This window comes from Colletes latitarsis, chromosome 3 (genome assembly GCF_051014445.1).
Source record: "Colletes latitarsis isolate SP2378_abdomen chromosome 3, iyColLati1, whole genome shotgun sequence".
Lineage (NCBI taxonomy): Eukaryota > Metazoa > Arthropoda > Insecta > Hymenoptera > Colletidae > Colletes > Colletes latitarsis.
The window spans coordinates 33,702,248-33,721,796 of record NC_135136.1 but is presented as its reverse complement, the minus strand read 5'-3'; the positions used below and the strand labels follow the sequence as shown (position 1 = coordinate 33,721,796).

At 36.4% G+C, this 19,549-nt stretch overlaps 2 protein-coding genes across 3 annotated transcripts in view; one reads left to right on the top strand and one right to left on the bottom strand.

Annotated features, from left to right (window-relative positions):
• The window catches only part of Fstl5 (follistatin-like 5), a 121,834-nt gene that overhangs the window by 20,223 nt on the left and 82,062 nt on the right, over positions 1–19,549 (bottom strand). For both annotated transcript variants that reach the window (XM_076762468.1, XM_076762467.1), the window contains one exon: positions 12,804–12,896. In XM_076762468.1, the coding sequence (XP_076618583.1) occupies positions 12,804–12,896 (93 nt within the window). The remainder of the gene's footprint in view (positions 1–12,803; positions 12,897–19,549) is intronic.
• Positions 1–19,549, top strand: part of LOC143340480 (uncharacterized) — a 64,203-nt gene that overhangs the window by 16,629 nt on the left and 28,025 nt on the right. Inside the window, exon 4 of the mRNA XM_076762494.1 lies at positions 12,442–12,521. The gene's annotated coding sequence lies outside the window, so the exon portion shown is untranslated. The remainder of the gene's footprint in view (positions 1–12,441; positions 12,522–19,549) is intronic.

Sequence of the window (19,549 nt, the reverse complement as noted above, 5' to 3'; positions counted from 1 at the left end):
TTCGTCGCGATAATGCCATCCGCGATCGATCGTGCTAAAATAAAAATAAAATGGATCCCTACTGTTTCCCGATGTCCGTTTCGACGTCAAGTTTTCATCGTCGTGAATTTTATCAATATCAGGGGACAAACGGGACGAAGAGCGACCGATTCTGTCACAGAGTCTCTATTTATTTAATTTTTCATATGAAACGCGAAAGGATGTAGGCGGTCGTGCAGTAAGGATGGAAGGGATATGATACACACGAATCGATCGAGAGACGCGAGGAGGTTAATATACGAAGTCGAAATATGAGAATGACATCGAAAAATATGACTAGTTTTAGTATCCATTCGTTCTCACGGTCACGTTACTTCAGCGGCAAATTTATGGGGACACCGCTGCGTTCCGTACCTCCATTAGTGTCTCCTGAAATTGTTCATTCGAGGGAACGGGTGTTTTCAATTACTTGTAGAAATTACCGGGAGGAAGAAACTCCTCGTCAGAACTTTAACATTCAATTAGATACTCTGAAAACTTGTCTTTGGGAATCATCGAACTTCGAGTGATTATTATTTCGTGCTTTGTAGCTGAGATTGAATCGGTATTGTTACCTTCGTCCCCTTAAAATACGAAATATATTTAATATTTTGTTCTAGCAGGTTCACAGGCAATTGTTTCAATCTGGTCAAAGCTCCCTACGTTGTTTCAATATTTTCGGAATATTCAAATATCAGCTCTATGCAATTTTGTTATAACTCGTCGATATCGTCGTAAATATAGAAGACAGTATTTTCATATAAAAATCATTGTTTTAAAACGTATGATAACACTTTCATATTTGTTTATTTTCTTAATATAATTATTAGATTATGTATTTTTGGGAAATTTTTATTCTCAAAAAGCTACAGAATGTACTTAATATACAAAAATATAAAAAATACATAAGATACGAATGATCATACAGGGTGTTCCGCATTTTTCCATACACGTGTCTCGTGTCTCAACTAGCAGTCGCTTTTTTTAAACAAAATTTTAGAAAATTTGTTGTAAATAAAAAAACATCACATTTCATATTTTTGTCAACACTTTAGTCTTATTTTTACTTGTAGAACACACTGCTGAAGTGTGTACGGAAAAATGCGTAACACCCTGTATTTGGGGGTTGGAACAACCCTCTACAAAGCTCTCATTTGATTAACTCCGTTAATAAAAATATGAATTTGCGTAAAGATTCGCAGTGTAATAATTATGTACCTTGCAATAATTTGTATTTAGTTTCTAAATTGAACCTCACTCCCTCTTTCCGACCGTTTTCCGTGTATCAATCGTCAGTTACCAAACGATCAATTTATTTCGCAAAGAATTGCGATTTCGTTCGGTGCAAAGAATCGTACATTTACACGTTCGCGCCGTGTATTCGACAGCCGCGTTCGATCCAATTACGGCCGACAATTTCGTTGGTTCCTGGTCTTGCTGTATTAACGCGTGTTATTTTGGATTATCGATTAACGCTGTCGGCTGGCCCGTTGCCTCTTTACAGCTCGCGATAACGTACGGAGCTTTCAATGTTGCGTCCATCGTTTACGAATATGGCCGCTGAGTTTCGTCGTGCGAGAAAATGGGAAAAATTCAAAACGCGAGCAACCTTTGCGTCAACTTCTCTGAAACTGAGATTAATAACAATGTTTTGACATTCATAAATTCAAAAGATAATTTATCAACTCGAATAAGTTTTCAGTAAAAATCGAAATGTTTTGAGTACCGGAATGCCACATAAAGCTTTGTCTTTACAATCGCGAGTCACTTATCACCGCTGTTGAGACCAACATTAATAATATTTATCTCGATTTATTCTGCGTTGAATTAAAAGTCACACACGCTGTAGGTCTGTTTCGTTTCGTTCCCGAGATAAGCATTGTTAATGTTGATTTCAAAAGCAGGGATAAATGGTTCTCAATGCCGACGGCAAAGTTTGCGTGACATTTAGTTCGCGGCTTAGTTTTCGGTAGCTACGAACGGATTCGTGTATGAAATTTTTTTGTTTTAAGTGGCTCACTGAACACCACGGACGAAGTTTATTGAATACGATAGGAGCGAGGTATAGGAAATATCATGGGGACTATGGGAGGCTAGGATGACGGTAGAGTTCACAGTAAAATCGACGTCTCCAAACGAAAATACGCCTCTAGCGCTTTCACTGTCATCCATATATAGGTTTGGTTTGAACTTTTTGCTGTGAAATTAAAACAATTCTCAATTGTCAAGATAAAGTTCATGAATTTTAGTTCGATTTTTTAAACAAACGCATGAAATTTTGGAGGAATCATTTATGGCCAGACACTATTTTCCGTAATGAATTTTTTTCTCGAAAGCGAGTAGGAATTCGGGGGTATGTATATCCACCAAAAATGATTGTAATTGAACCCCCTAACTAAAAATAATTTTTTTAAAACGATTTGAAATTTTTTAATTTCGCCGAAAAATTTCAGACCTACTCGAATTTTTTTCTCGAAACTGGTTAGGATTTCGAGAGTATGTCTATTCACCAAAAATGATTGTAATTGGCCCTCCTAGCTAAAACTAATTTTTTTAGAACGATTAAAAATTTTTTTTTCGGCGAAAAATATAGGCACCTACCCCCCGTCGATTTTTCTTAAGAATTCCTTTTTGATTTTTAGTAATTTTATTTGACGCTCTACAGAAAAGTTGTGTAATACTTTTCTGTAGGTACCCATAAGCTCTACTTCAGAAAAAAGTTTCATTGAAATATATTCACTATTGTAGGAGTTATGGCTGTTTGAAAATTGGACCATTTTTATGGGGTTTTTCTCATTTTCGGGGGTCAAGGAATAACTTTTCGAATATTTTTGCGATTTATACATATTCTCCACCAAAATACGCGTAGTTTGCTTTTTTAAACATTAAAATCGGCCTATCCGTTCAGGAGTTATGACATTTTAAAGATTTGAATGAAATTTTGGGCTGACATTTCTGGCCAGAAATTATATTTTCGGTAAGGAATTTTTTTCTCGAAAGTGAGTAGGATTTCGGGGTTATATGTATTGACCAAAAATGATTATAATTGACACCTGCAACTAAAAATAATTTTTTTAGAACGATTTAAAATTTTTGTTTTTCGCCGAAAAATTTAGGCACCTACCCCCTGTCGATTTTTCTTAAAAATTCGTTTTCGATTTTTAGTAATTTTGTTTGACGCCGTATAGAAAAGTTGTCTAATACTTTTTTGTAGGTACCCATGGGCTCTACTTCAAAAAAAAGTTTCATTCAAATATATTCACTATTGTAGGAGTTATGGGTGTTTGAAAATTAGACAACTTTTATGAGGTTTTTCTCATTTCACGCGGTTTAGGAGCAACTTTTCGAAAATTTTTGTAATTTCTACATATTCTCCATTAAAATACGCGTTGTTTGCTTTTTTAAACATTAAAATCGTCCAATCCGTTCGGAAGTTATGACGTTTTAAAGATACGCATGAAATTTCAGTGATACATATCAATGGTATGGTCAGACATGCAATTTTCGGTAATGAATTTTTTTCTCAAAACTGCGTAGGATTTCGGGGGTATGTGTAATGACCAAAAATGATTGTAATTGACCCTCGCAACCAAAAATAATTTTTCCAGAACGATTTGAAATTTTTGAATTTCAAAATTTTTTAAATTGGTATTAGTATATTCTTGAGTTTCGTCTTATTTTGGTCTCTAAAATCTCCCATTAAAATTTTTCCCAGCGGTGGTCGAACACCCTGAATATAATTGCGAAAGAATCGAACGACCGTAAAAATCGTTCGATAAGATCGCAAATTAATTAGCGAACACGGAAAGTCCTTGAAATTCAGCGTTCGCGCGTACGTTTCTTAATGGACGAAATCGCTCGGTCCGTTGTCTTCCGCGAGGTAATAAAATGCCGCGATGGGAACGCTTTATGTTTGTTAAAGACCGTTACGCGGCACGGTAACGACGGTAATTAATTATTAACGTTTTACCCTGTCGAGTGTCTACGTCTCGAGTTTAGATAGCGCCTGGTGGGGGGAGGGTGGCGAGTCGTGCGGGAGCGTAGTCGCGCGTGAGACCAGTTTCTGGGAAGATCGTTTCGAATCGAAATCGGAAGAACAAGACGATATGGAAATTAGCCGGCGCGCCGCGGATTCGGTTGTCGAGGATTGTTTGCATTTACATTTATCATGGACGTCGCGCAATCAAATCCGCTTCAGGCTGCGACGAATTATCCTCGCATACAGGGTGGATGTACACAGTACAGGGACAAATGCCAGCACCGATCCAGCCACCTATGTGCTGGGTAAATTCTGGCACGCCAACAATTATGTTGGACTACAGCGTTACACGATCCACGAGACAAGTGCTGTCCAGCATGCTACTGCTGCACGCATCGGAACAAACACTTCCGGTCAACATTAGCGGAATGGCCAGCATACGTGCTCGGGTAGCGTTGACGGCATGTCAGATGTCGGTCGACCACTGATTTTCTACGTTCCAACAGAATTCAACCCGACCATTGATCGATCACGCGTTCAACAGGGACTTACACGGGACGTTCATTTTTCTTTCCCTTTTAACCCCTCGCGTCAATAATCAACTTCCCTTCGGTGCCCCGTCACCGATTCATCTTGCTTCTATGGTTTTCCTCCGATTATACAGAGCGTTATCCATTGATCAATCGTCGGGGTGTGATTTCTCGTGAAGAAATGCGAGTTGAGAATGTAGAATGAAAATCTTATGATGCTTCGTTTTCGAGATAATTGTATTTTAACACTGGAACTACCGAAAGTGGTAAACATTGCAAATACTCGACTGAATTTTTGCAAATTCACCATAGTTTTCAATAATAGAATGAATAAACATTTACTTCCATTGCACTGTACATTTATTCCGATATCTATCGTTTTAATTGCTTTGGTACAATTAAATGTACCGCAATTGTCGATAGTTTTAGTGTTAAAAGTCGAATGTGTGATGGAATACAATTTGATCCTGATGTCCAAATCAAATTCTATTACACTCTAATAAATTTTCGAAGTTTCAGAACACAAAAATAAAATGTTTCAAGTAAATGTTACCAAGCTCGATAAGAGCTATTCGAATCCAAAAAATTAATCCCAGTTTCATTTAAATGAAAAGGATCGAAATAGATATCTGCACAGAGTTAATTTGATTTCCAAATAATGAATAATGATTTTAGATCTATTTATAAACTTTTACTCGTGGCTGTTGTTAACGGATGAATTTACGAAACGAAACGAAACGTAAACGGAGGGTCGTTCGCGAACGAATCTAAAATTTTTAATTCTTGTTCGGGAATAAAAATTGCTCGACTTCGATGTATGGGGACATCGATGTGTCAGTAAATATTTGAAAAAAAATTTATGAGCGCGAAGTTATTGACGCAAAGGGTGTCACATTTTGTTTTATAACGCGGAGGTACGTTGATTCTGGGTCGAGAATCGACTCGAATACGTTGAAATGTAAGATTTGAAATTCTGTCTGTTAAAAGCAAGAAAATTTGATCCCTTCTAGATTAATAACGGGGAAAGTTCCCCAACAACTTTACCAATTTTTCCTTTTTTCAGTCGAGAATCTATTCTTTCATGAAGCAAGGATTTCGTTTTCCTTTCGTTCTTTTCAAACTTTAGGTGGATTTCTTTTCTTCCTTTTGCGATAAAAGCGAGTACTCCTGCTGGTCCATCTGCGTTTTTCTCATTGGGTGTTCCTAAAGAATTATTAGAAAGTACACGAGATTATGTATTTATCGTTAATCTATCAATTGTTGGGAATATTCGAGTATCGTCTGATCCATCTGCAATTTCTGGTTAATCTTTTACGCATTAAACAGGGCAAAACTTATGCCAAAAAATTTTGCCTATAATCCCTTTTTTTAATAAACTCTTTATTTCGTTACCGTACGCGACGTTTACGATTTTTTAATTTTAAAATACACAGAAAGTAGTCTTAGTTGTAATGTTAACTAACAGTCCCAATGTTTCGAGGTACAAACTTCCCCAACGTTGTTATTTCACTCGCTGTAATGGGTTTGTAGTCGACGTGCATATTTTCCTTTGCGTTACGGGTAATCTCTGAGGGATATTTAATATGTTTGTAAAAATAAAAGTTTCTTTCTTTTAGATACAAACATTGTGCCTTATTATTAACCATGCTACATCCTCAATTGTAAATAAAAATTGCACATACATTATGAGATAAACTCGTGCTAAAATTGTAACATTAAATATTAATAGAGATGGTTGTATAAATAAATACGTAATAGAGGTAGCCAAGGTGACAAGTTTTCAGGAGCCGCGTTCACGAACTGGAGTTCGCAAAAAGCTGCATTGAATATTCAAGTACGTAAAACCCGATATTTAATCTACCGATGAAATAAATAATTTCATCAGATTTTCCGCCAGACAATTTAATATTTAAACAAATTTAAACGTCATTAATAAATTCTTCCAATGTTAACCAATGATATTAAAAATCAATTTCTGTTTTGAAATTGTAATTTAGGGAAATATAAATGTTTTTAACCCATCATTTATACATCAGAATGGATTTTCTTAACACGTTATTCTAAAAATTATGGTCAGTCTCAGTTCGGTCTCATAGTTTTTTTTTTTTATAAATTAGCTTACATGTTCTGTTGCGATTTGCACATCGTTTGGAAGGATCTCGAAGACACGATATCTTAGTATATACAGGGTGTTCGGCCACCCCTGGGAAAAATTTTAATGGGAGATTCTAAAGGCCAAAATAAGGCGAAAATCAAGAATATCAATTTCTTGACTGAGGCTTCATTAAAAAGTTATTAACAAATTAAATTAAAAAATTTCAAATAGTTCTGGAAAAATTATTTTTGGTTGCAAGAGTCGATTACAATCATTTTTGGTCATTACACATACCCCCGAAATCCTACGCATTTTCGAGAAAAAAATTCCTTACCGAAAATGTAATGTCTGACCATACCATCGATATGTTTCACTGAAATTTCATGCGTATGTTTAAAACACCATAACTCCTGAACGGATTGGACGATTTTAATGTTTAAAAAAGCAAACAACGCGTATTTTGGTGTAGAATATGTAGAAATTCTAACAATAATGAAAAAGTTGTTCTTTGACCCCGTAGGATGAGAAAAACCACATAAAAATGATTCAATTTTCAAACAGCCAATACTCGTACAATAGTGAATATATTTCAATGAAACTTTTTTCTGAAGTAGAGCTTATGGGTACCTACAGAAAAGTATTACACAATTTTTCTGTAGGGCGTCAAATGAAATTACTAAAAATCAAAAATGAATTTTTAAGAAAAATCAACAGGGGATAGGTACCTAAAGTTGACGGGGAAAAAATTTTTCAAATCGTTCTAAAAAAATTATTTTCAGTTGCGGGGGTCAATTACAATAATTTTTGGTGAATAGACCCACCCCCGAAATACTACGCACTTTCTAGAAAAAAATTCAGTACGGGCGGAACTTTAAACGTTAATAACATTTTAATGAAATCTCCATCAACAAATTAGTATTCTTGATTTTCGTCTTATTTTGAAAATTTTTCCCAGGGGTGGCCGAACACCCTGTATTCTTAACGTAATATTTTCCATGGAAATGTTTTGCAAAATTTTATAATAATTTTTAATCTATCGTGTGTTATTAAATGCATCCTTCGATCGTGGACAATCTCGACAAGGAGTATATTATCGAAGCTGGTTCATATTTGTCACTGGCAGGATGTATATATTTGTTAAATACGTTTCGAAGCTATTAACGCTAGAATAATTGGATTAATCTCCATCAAATGTAATGTGCACACAATAGATAGTCCAGTAACTTCGTGTTTATGTTTCAGCTTTAACCACTGTTGAATTTACTTCGTTTGGCATCGCGACATTTCGATGACCCTCCTGCCAGTTTCACTCTTTCCGATCGAACAGCAACTATCATGAATCATTGAAACGATTTAGAATTATGAAACAATATTACTGGCATTATTAAATATTCTGTAGAATATTTTATTACATAGGGCGAACCCCATAAATTGATACAAACTGATTTCTTTTAGAAATATTGGAGATTCGACTGAAACTTTATTTAGCATTATGAGAGACGATCTTTCTTTTTTTAAATGAACTGTCACATAAATGTTTGTAGTTTTCGACAGTGATTTTAATAGTAAATAACGTTTACTTAGAGAATTGTATTATTTTTTATATAGTTGCTATTTTGGATATTTAATAAAATGAATTTTAATTTAAAAAGTGTAAATAATGGGTATATAACTTGAGTCACGCTGAGTTATAGAGTGTTCATACCACTATTAATTGCAAAAATTGATGTAGATATAATTTAAAAAAAGGGGTAATAGTACAGGAATTAAGACAAAATAATTATCGTGTATGAACTGAATTTTAAACAGTTTATGACCCAAATGCATAAACCACAAATTTTCTACCATTAAGTAATGAAAGTGACATTCTAAGGTTCTCAAGGAGAAACCCTGAAAGGAATGCGACGCGAAATATTACTGCTGTCTTTGTGATGTCTGGGGCTGAGCAAAGCCTATAGAAAACGTCGTCCATTGGTGGTCGTACCATCTTGTCACATAGTACTTGCTTATTTTTAATAAACAACTACTAAGTCAGGCGTACACAGATGCCATCATAGGTCGCGTCAGGTCGTAAATTATTTCTCCCGGAGATTTTACAATACATAAACAGTGGCCCAAAGAAGTATTTGTGGACGAGAATGAAATTTGCGCAACTTAATTTTATTTGCATTTAAATGACGCTTGGTCCTTAAAATATAAAAGTATAAATGATTATCCAAAATTGCATTTGTTAGCCATTGTCCCACAAAAAAGTGTTTATCGATTCTAACGATACTGAAAAAAGATTCTGTTATTATCGCCAATAAAACAGGTTGTACACTTTTCACTCTAGTCAAATATTATTTATCGGTGACAGTCTCGTCGTGTTTTAATTTAATTTGATGCACTTTTATAGATTCATTAATTCTGCACGGCTTTCAAACACTTTCATACAAAATGTCAAAGCGATAACGATTAATTTCCATACGTATGCCGCGCGCTGCACGTATTCTGACTTCTGGGTCGTGTTCTGAATAACATCCGTTAATAGAAAATGTCATGCTATTTTAGCGAATCGTATTTGAGTTTGATCGATTATTACCACCCATGGCAAGTGGGTCACTCTACAGTGGAATCCATTCGAAGAAACCGGTTATGCTATTTCTTGCCCGATAAGGGACTGTCACGCGAATATTGTTGAATTACACCGATGCACCGGGACAAGGGGGTGGCACCGACAACGTCTACAGCAATTCTTTCCCTGTCCTTTGTGAAATTCCCATTGTGCCGTCTATACAGCCGGAGCATCGCGCGTGTAATGCACATTACCGATGCACTGTGTTGCTTATCACTTCGCGAACTAATGGAACATCCAGCAGCACAATCACTGAGAATCTTTGTAAATAAAAGGCGAAAGAACGTTTCTAGCGAACCGTGCGACCGACTGTAGTTCACATCTGCCCATGCAAACGAAAGTAATACATTTTTAACCAGTCGATGCGATAGGAAAGAGATATACGGTAGCGATACATACAAATGGGGAAATAATTTTGTCAATATATGTATAAGATGCTCTAAGGGAAAGAATTGCATTAACACTAAACCTATCGACACTTTATATATGTATATCCATTTCTACCACGATCGCCTGCTTAGTAATTATACAAACATTCTGTATATAAATGTATATTCATTTTGAATTAAATAAACAATTTATAATCCAGTTTTATTACACACAAGTTGTATGATCAATAGAAATTGCTAAAACTTCTTTGGGTATATAATGTCAAAGTAAATGTCAAAATAAACATAGAAGACAGCATAAATTATAGTAGTTGTTACGTTCATAAGATAGGGGATGGAAAACCCTTTAAAATGAGTGCTTGTACAAGTCGATAGCGTAATTAGTTCCGGAGATACAGCGATTTTTATTTCAAGTCAAGTTGTTCACTTTTCATTGTTTACGTCGCGAGGTCAATGAACTCTCTTACTACGGCCTTGCCAAGGTCGTTGACCGCACGTGCTCGTATCGAATTAAAAAAATTACCATTTACATACATTACGATATCTCTAAAACAGAAAGTTTGATCAACAAATATCAAAAACCATTTCAAAGGGGAGGCTTTGCCGCTTTTAATTATGGATCAATTATTTAATTTTAATTATTAGTTTCGGAACTGTGCGTATGTAAAGTTTGACTATTTTTAATACGCGTTTTCAGACTGTTTTAAGACAATGGTAGGTTTAGTGTTAAATTAAGTATCATTATAGATTATAACGAAGCTTTGATGTCTTCGATCAAACTTTGTTTAAACACGGTTACTGTAAATGCATGGATTATATCGAGCTGAGGAAAAAATTAGTTATGCATCTGATATCCTTGCAATGGTAATGATTATAATACGAAAAAGAAATCGTCACGAAATAAAAAATAGCGAAACGTAGTCATCGTGGAATTTTTTAGTTTATAATTCCGTTTTTCCTTGCGTCGAGAAATTAACGCCGAATCACTGGTATTCCCGCATCACGGATTTCCATCGGAAGGAAAATCGACTCCAAAATAATCAGCAAACGACTCCGTTCATCGTTGGTTATTTTTTCGGTTTCTGAAATCCCACGAGATCGACCCTCCCGCTTGCTTCTATTTCAAGTATTCTCCCATCGCAGTTTCTTGGTTCCTTCTCTCCATCTGCCAGCTTCCTCCTTCCGCTTCGACGCCAATAACTTGGTGCACCCGAGGAAGCAAAAAGGCGGGAAAAAAGAATTTCGAGGGGTGCACCAGGTCGATCCATAAATCTGTGTACAGAAATATTGTGCGTTTCCGAGGCGAACGAACAGGTAGGCGAGCAGGTAGACAGGTATACGAAAAACGAACCTATTTCTACCTTCGGGCCCAGGATTTTTGTGCCATTCTTTTTTCGTGTACAATGGTTTGAAAAAAACCATTTCTCCATACCATGACAAATCAACGCTTGAGTTTTGCTTTTTAAATTTTAATAATTTTGTTTGCTCTAAAGGTCCAATCAGATTTGTTATTGGTAGTCAGTATTAGATTAAAGAGAACTCAATGAGATTTAGAAATATAAATATTTATTATTCGCAAAGAAATTACAAATTAGACGAAAATAGAGTGGTTCGAAATTCATGGCAGAATCAACAATTTTAAAACGCCACCCTGACGAGTCAACATCGACATCCTGTGCAGTTTGTCCTAGGAATCGACCCTTTTAATTAGCGAAAACGTTTCGAATACGCTTTGTCCTGTGGGAAACGTCGGTCTTGTTCCTCCGTGAAATCGAATGGCCAATCACGTTCGACTAACCCCCAAATAATCGTCACTGAATCCGCGGTACGGTCGTTGCGGAGAATTCGAAAAGTTTTCGAGCGGACACAGTCGATCTATGATCGTAACTGGTGGAAGACATTTCGTAGCGGGAATCGAGTTTCATTTACTAAAACGTCGAACATTCGAGATCGTGTAACTTCGATTACGCGTTTAAATCCTTGGACAGCAGATTTGTGAACAATGTTAGGGTTGGTTGACCATGGGTCGTTTATGATCCATCTTATCATATACTTTAGAAATACTTTGTTTCATAAATATGCATTTAAAAGAGTTCTTATTTAACTCGAAAATAAATTGTGAACAGAGATAACGCAAGAGATATTTGCAAACTAGATTTATTTACTAAAATGTTCTTAGAAGTAACATATTATTTTTTCGTCGCTGATAAAAATTATCGAAAATTTATTTACGAGTAATTTGAAGTAAAATGTGTACCGTTGGTAATCGTGAAACATAAAACCACGACGTACAGCGAAAAATTTAATCGGTCAATTGCAATCGAAGTAAATTTCTCTCATCGATTACCATCGTGAGAACTCGAAATAAATTTCCCTCGTCAATAATGGCTATCGAAACAAAATTTCGGTCATGAATATTGTTGTGTAACCGAAACGTATAGAAATTTACATTATTTTAGTTACGTTGTTTTTTTGACAAATTTTCTGCGACTTTTCCGTTACGAATATGTCCGATGTCGGTTAGTTAAATTAGTCACCCAATATTAAATTGGTGGCTAGTACCACTAATTGCGCCTACAGCGGTTCATAGAAAATTCAATGAACAATTCACGCCATTAGCTCGCAACATAAACTGAGTTAGCGACTAATTCTAATAAATTGTTTATATACAATGCTCGATAACTCGGTGAAATTTCTATAATGGATTAAACTATTCAAATATGTCTCTCTTAATGTTGCACATTGTTCGTGTATGGTTCCTTAAAGAATGATTATTTAACAAACTCGTGTACTAATTTAACTTGCTCGTGTTTCAGACTTGAACCCGGTGGATCGTCGTAATTCTTGCAAGATTGAGAAACTTACAAGCTTGCAAGGCTGTTTTGATACTATACAGGTAAGCATCAGAGATAAAATGTAATGTTATAAATATATAATTATTTTATTCCAACTATAAAACCTCTGTTTTAATTAGGTGCAATTCTATAGCGACAAAACGGTATTAAAATATATAAAATGGGGGCGCGAACTGATCGTCGACGACACCAGGCGGTGTAAACGTCTTTTTTGAAGTTGTTCTGTTTTTTAAGCCACGCGCGTTACGGTGAATGCTATCGTGTCCAGGTCAATATGTAATTATGTTCAACGAGATGCACGCGATGCAGGCGTCGATACTCACCTTATGACCGACGACAGGGACAATGTAGGTCGAGGCGATCGACAGCGATAGCAGCAGGAAGCAAAAAGGCGCGACCTGGGATTTACGTCTCATCTGAAATAAACATCGGGAAGCGTTAATAGAAATGTCGTGTGTCGAGGGGAAGGGGGAAAGGGGATCGATCGGTTTCAATTACAGTTCGAACTCGGCGTATTTTTTTTTTCCATGCGGGAATAAATGCGCGTTCAAGTGATCTGCGCGTGATTTGTAGCGGCGATAAAAATTGCGATATTCATGTCGCGGGAATATCGAACACGCGGTGAATAACGCACACTGTATCCAGTTACGCTCGAAGGTGGCTCAATATTTTACGATTTAATTGCTTCCGCAATTACGTATCGGCTGGAAAAGGAAGGAGATCCGCGTCTACCTTCGTCGATTAATCCCCCCTGTAATCCAAATTATTTTTGGCTTCCTGAAAAACGGATTATCTTTTTGTCGATCGAGGCAGCGCAGCGTGTTTCGAATTTCGATGCGTCTAAAATATTATTAACGTTATTTAATTTGCAACGAAGTAAAAGGAAACTTCAATTTGCAGGAAATTTTTCGATCGTGGCAACCACGGTTGAAATATATCAAAACTTTAGAGTGCATCCTTTTATTTACTTGCTTGTTTATTTTTCTGTAGTTTAAAGTATCGAAATGTGACGTGAAATTTCAAGTTTCAATGCTAGTGCCCGTTTGGTTCGAAGGTTAGTTTTTGTTCGTGGACTCTTCGTCTTTCCTTTTTGTATGTCCGTTGTGTGATTTATTGTATTGTACTTCTCGTATATAACATTGCAGTCTTCTTTTTAGTTTGTTTTTATATTGGAAAGCCATTCTAAAGTCGGATTTATTACAGACTTTTTGGCTTCGACGTGAGTGATTGTATTTAAAAAAACACCCCATCAGAGAATTAAGATATCGCTTGATAATGAAAACGCATTTTAAAATGTGTATTAAGCAATTTCTTAAGCGATGATTTTCCAAGTAGTGATAACCGATCGCGTTAAATTTTAAAAAATTCTCCAAACTTTCAGGTTACGCGCGAAACAAAGTTTTTTTTTGAAAACTTTTATTCACGGTACATTAAACCTCATGGTCACGTTTTTAATTCTATTTTTTGTAAGTTGGACACCACCCTGAACAGCGTTAATGCTGGTGGAGTGAGTCGAACTTTGTTCCGAAAAAAGGCAAAACGTACGGTTCTCCTTAAATCGCGATTACCCTTCCTTAAGTAATCGGCCCCAATATTTGTATTTTTTAACTGAAAAAGAAAATAAGAACATAATTATTCCTTCGTAGCAAAAAAGAAAACAAGAAACAATTATAAAGGATCCTTAATTTTCGGTCGAAAATATCCAGACTGCCCCCTTAATCGTCTCCGGTGTACGATAGATCATTGTCTGTCCCCGCCTATGTTAATAAAATACAGCTACGAACAAAGTTTCGGTGAATTTATCGGTCGTGCGGTCAGAGGGTGGCAAATAAATGTTTATCTACTCGAGCTACCAGCTTTTCAATTACCCGACCAACAAGATCCTCTGCGATTAGAATCTCTTAGGATTCTCAAGGCGAAGTGCATTCGGGGATTAAACGCTTCCTCGCTAACACCGACGATCTATCCTTTGGATCTTTTTAGCGTTTAATTTCCAGCTTTGGGCTCGGTTGTTCGCGCGATACTTAATCACAATTTTTCATTAAACCTTGTACTTTATATTTCGCTTAATTAAAGATACTACTCCGAACGAAACACCGTAACAACGCGAATAAATAAGACGGATGTTGGAATTGCACGAAAAAGAATCGATGGGCAGGATTACGTTCCAAGATCACTTAGGTGTCTTCAGTGAACTAGTCGATTAACCATTTCATAGAGTGTATAATTATATTTAAAAATAAGATATACGAAAAAAGAATTACGTAGCTTCTGCTTTTTTTTTTAATAGTAAGAATTCGAATGCAACAGTTAAGATTTTTAATTAGTTCCGATATAGCAGCAATTTTTTCATTGCCAACTCCGAGTGAAAAAGTCTACGTACTTTGCAGTTTTTAAAATATTAAAAGTTCTTGAAATTCCCTTAACGTTTCCTTTCCTCGCAATATACGTCTACTTCACTGGAAAGTTCTAATGCCTTTTATTCTCGAAGTATAGAAAATCCTTTGATACTCCGTATCTCCGTGTTCATTTCCTATTCAACTTACTTTCCGAGACAAATCCATTTATTGCTTCGAACGGCTCACTTTGTACCCTATAGTTTCAAATTAAATTCAACTTATTCCTAAGAAGCATCGATTTGCGCGGTAGACAGCGTTTCGAAGTTTCCTTTTCCGCGTGAACGACGAAATACTCGATAACAGGTAACACGGTTATCTTATACGCTGCTCGAACCCGACTTCGGTCGTTAGAATTTTTGTTATTCGACCACAAACCTTTGTGTCTCGATTTATATTTGTGAATTAGAAGTTATTTTATTGGGTGACGCGCGAATATTTATTTTTTTAACAATCATTGGCATTCCCATTCAGCGTAGAGGCGCATATTAATTTACTAAAATATGTAAAAAAATTAGAGATCTGTCAAGATATTTTGTTAAGAAAAAATATTTCTTTTCATGGTCATGTTTTACACTGATCTTTCAATAACATTGTAAAACAAAAATGTATCTATTTTACTGCCAGAAATTATGTTTAAGATCCCTTAAAAAATTAAGTTTCATGTTCGAAAGTGTTAATAATAATCGCTTGGAGCACTTCTAACCTGCTTCGTACCGAATAGTTTTAAATTGAGTTTAACTTATTGCTAAGAATTATCGATTCGCGCGATGGACAGCGTTTCGTAGTTTCTATTTCCGCGTGATGAACGAAATATTGGTTGAATCGTGTACAGTAGACAGATTGTACCGTTCAATAGCAAGTGACACGGTTATGGAAGGGAAATCTTATACACTACCTGTACCCGGTTCTAATCGCCTTATCGCAAAGGCGATTCGCGAAGTGCTCCATCCGCGTGACCCGTTTACCACCGGGCAAATATTCCGTACGGAAAATGAGGATGTCAGTAGACGCGGAATGCATTAATTAAAAAGTGTTGGTGCCTGTTTTTGCTTTGAACGAGACAGCTTCATTCGCGTGGCTCGCCTCTGGCGCGCCAGAATTTCGTTGGAGATTCCCTTTGCTCGTTGAAATGCCACCGGAGCGTGCCATTTTTTCAGAAAAATACGTATCACGGAATGTTCAGTACATTTTTACGCGCGATCATCGCCGTTACGTTACAACCGAACACCGTGGACACTATTTTTTGATCGCGGTCTAAGAAAATGTCCACCGTCGACACGGTGACCGAATCAATAAAAGAATACTAGCGGCGAACTTTTAAGGTTATCGCTTAGAATAACTCTTTTTTTTATTGTTCTCTATACCTTAAAGTGGTTCGAGAAAGAGTTACACGGTTACAAAGAAGAAACTTCTCGTGTAGAATGAAAGTTTAATGCCGTGGATCCATTACGAGATATCGGGCGTCTCACCATTTATCGAATCGTATATTTATGTTTCCTTTCGTGAAATATTACCGAATCGGTGTCGTGTCGCCGTAATGGTTCGTCGAGAAACACAACAATTTTATGTTTATTTGAAAGCTGTAATTCAATTTTCCGTTGAAAAAGAAGACATTATTTCCACTTGTAGATTTCAAACACTGAAACGAAAAGTAAGCGTGTGAGACTTGTTTTTCTTATTTAACACTAGGTTTACGAACATTCGTAATTCGTTGTGTTGACAGTTATATTAAAATGCAGTTTTCCATGCTACCATTACATCAATTAAATTCAACATAAACTGCTAACAAATAATGTTTACGAGAATCTGAATGCGTCCGTAAACCTAGCGTTGATAAAAATCTTTGAAAAAGGAATTTTGAAGTTTAAAGAAACCCCGTGTGGCCAGCATTTGAAGATTCTGTACCGTCCCTGGTCCGATATTTATCCGACCGGTCGAACAATTTATTCAAACGTTTCGCGAGTTAGAGTGTCCCCGAGACGGATTGCGTTTCCGTACGAGGGCGTCGGATACCGAATTTTTCTCACGTGCTGTGCCCGCGCGAAGCGTTGGGTGAAAAATGAATTTCCCTTAACCGTATTCTCCGCGATACGCGATGCTTTATTTGGTCTGTTTAATCCGCGGGTGAGAAGCGGAAGATAAATCCGGCGGTCGTCTCCGGCGCAGGCCGTAAATCGAGCGTCCCAACGCTAGGCGGAGATCGTTCCGTCGTTTTAGATCGCTCCCGACTTAAGGTTCCGCCCTTTCTGAATTCATCCCGGCTTTTCAATCGAAAGACAAATAGCATTGATAAAGCCCGGTAGTATATATATTGTTATTGGTCGAAGCTTCTCGATCCCCCAACACATCCACCCTCCTGTCGATGGCACTATATTCGAAAAACGTTTATATGGCAGCGATTGGCTCGCTTTAAATCTTGTCCCCGATCCTTGCGACTGGTTCTTATTACCTCCGCTACGGACGGGGGAAGAGCAGAAGCCATTTTAAGGAATAAGAACGGCCGATCGATTCCCCTCGCTCGGGTTGCACGCGTGTCTTTTGCCTTTCTAGCTTTACGTTTTTGACGCGAATCTAAGACCGCCTCGACGCTCGAGATTTCACCCTCAAAGTCCCCGGGATCCCCGCTTCCCGACGCTTAAGTAAGTCCTCCTCGGTCCATTTAGCATTCTGATTTCCGGCAAGGTTTATGAGCTCTCCCCTCTATCGAAAGGGTGAAATTGAAACGCGATTTAAGAAGTTCCTCAGTCCACGGACACTAGAGCAATTTCTTCGTTCGATATTCACTTCGTCCTTTTTTCGGGTTCCCAATTAAACACTTGAATGTTATCCGCTGGGTTACGTTTCCGGGTAACTATCTCCATTGTTACCCCAACCCTTTCTTCGCGAAGAAATATCTCGCCACCGCAATGTCGGCTGCAAACGAGATACCTTGCGTCGTTATTCCTGTTTTGCTATGGATTAAATATTTCGCGTACTTTCCGTTGGGTAAATTTTTGGTCGAAGAATTTACAACAAAGAATCCATTTGAATATATTTGGTCGTTAGTGGCGAACAAGGGGTCTCTTGGAAATTCATTTTTGTATTCAATTTGTGCTAAATGCTTCAAAGCATTTTTTGTAAAAATATTTTATTTGCAAAGCACACATCTCTATGTTGTATTTTACTACCAAAACAATTAATAGCAAGTATACGATTTAAATCTGAGGTAGAAAATTGTTCTTTTATTACTAGGTTTCTATTCCTACTTTGATTCGAATCTTTTATACAGGTTCTTCGGTCACACCTGGGAAAAATTTTAATGGGAGATTCCAGAGACCAAAATAAGATGAAAATCAAGGATATTTGTTGATTGAGGCTTCGTTAAAAAGTTATAGAAACATTTCCGGTCACACAGTATATTTTCGGTAAAGAATTTTTTTCTCGAAAGTGAGTAGGATTTCGGGGTTATGTGTATTCACCAAAAATAATTGTAATTGACACCTGCAACTAAAAATAATTTTTTTATTTCACTGAAAAATTTATTCACTTATTGAATTTTTTTCTCGAAACTGGTTAGGATTTCGAGGGTACGTCTATTCACCAAAAATTATTGTAATTGACCCTCCTAGCTAAAACTAATTTTTTTAGAACGATTTAAAATTTTTTTTTTCGTCGAAAAATTTGGGCACCTATCCCCTGTCGATTTTTCTTAAAAATTCGTTTTTCATTTTTAATAATTTCATTTGACGCCCTACAGAAAAGTTGTCTAATACTTTTTTGTAGGTACCCATAAGTACCACTTCAGAAAAAAGTTTCATTGAAATATATTCACTATTGTAGGAGTTATGGCTATTTGAAGATTAGACCATTTTTATGGGGTTTTTCTTATTTTGCGGAGTCAAGGATCAACTTTTCGAATATTTTAGCAATTTATACATATTCTACACCAAAATACGCGTAGTTTGCTTTTTTAAACATTAAAATCGTCCAATCCGTTCAAAAGTTATGATGTTTTAAAGATACGCATGAAATTTCAGTGAAAGATATCAATGCTATGGTCAGACAGGAAATTTTCGGTAATGAATTTTTTTCTCAAAACTGGTAAGGAATTCGAGGGTATGTCTATTCACCAAAAACGATTGTAATTGACCCTCCTAGCTGAAACTAATTTTTTTAGAACGATTTAAAATTTTTTTTTTTTTCGCCGAAAAATTTAGGCACCTACCCCTGTCGATTTTTTTTGAAAATTCGTTTTCGATTTTTAGTCATTTTGTTTGACGCCGTATAGAAAAGTTGTCTAATACTTTTTTGTAGGTACCCATGGGCTCTACTTCAAAAAAAAGTTTCATTCAAATATATTCACTATTGTAGGAGTTATGGCTGTTTGAAAATTGGACCATTTTTATGAGGTTTTTCTCACTTTACGAGGTTTAGGAGCAACTTTTTGAACATTTTATAATTTCTATATATTCTCCGTTAAAATACGCGTAGTTTGCTTTTTTAAACATTAAAATCGCCCAATCCGTTCAGAAGTTATGACGTTTTGAAGATTCGCATGAAATTTTGGGCTGACATTTCCGACCAGAAATTATATTTTCGGTAAGGAATTTTTTTCTCGAAAATGTGTAGAAATTCGGGCATATATGTAATAACTAAAAATGATTATAATTGACCCCTGCAACTGAAAATAA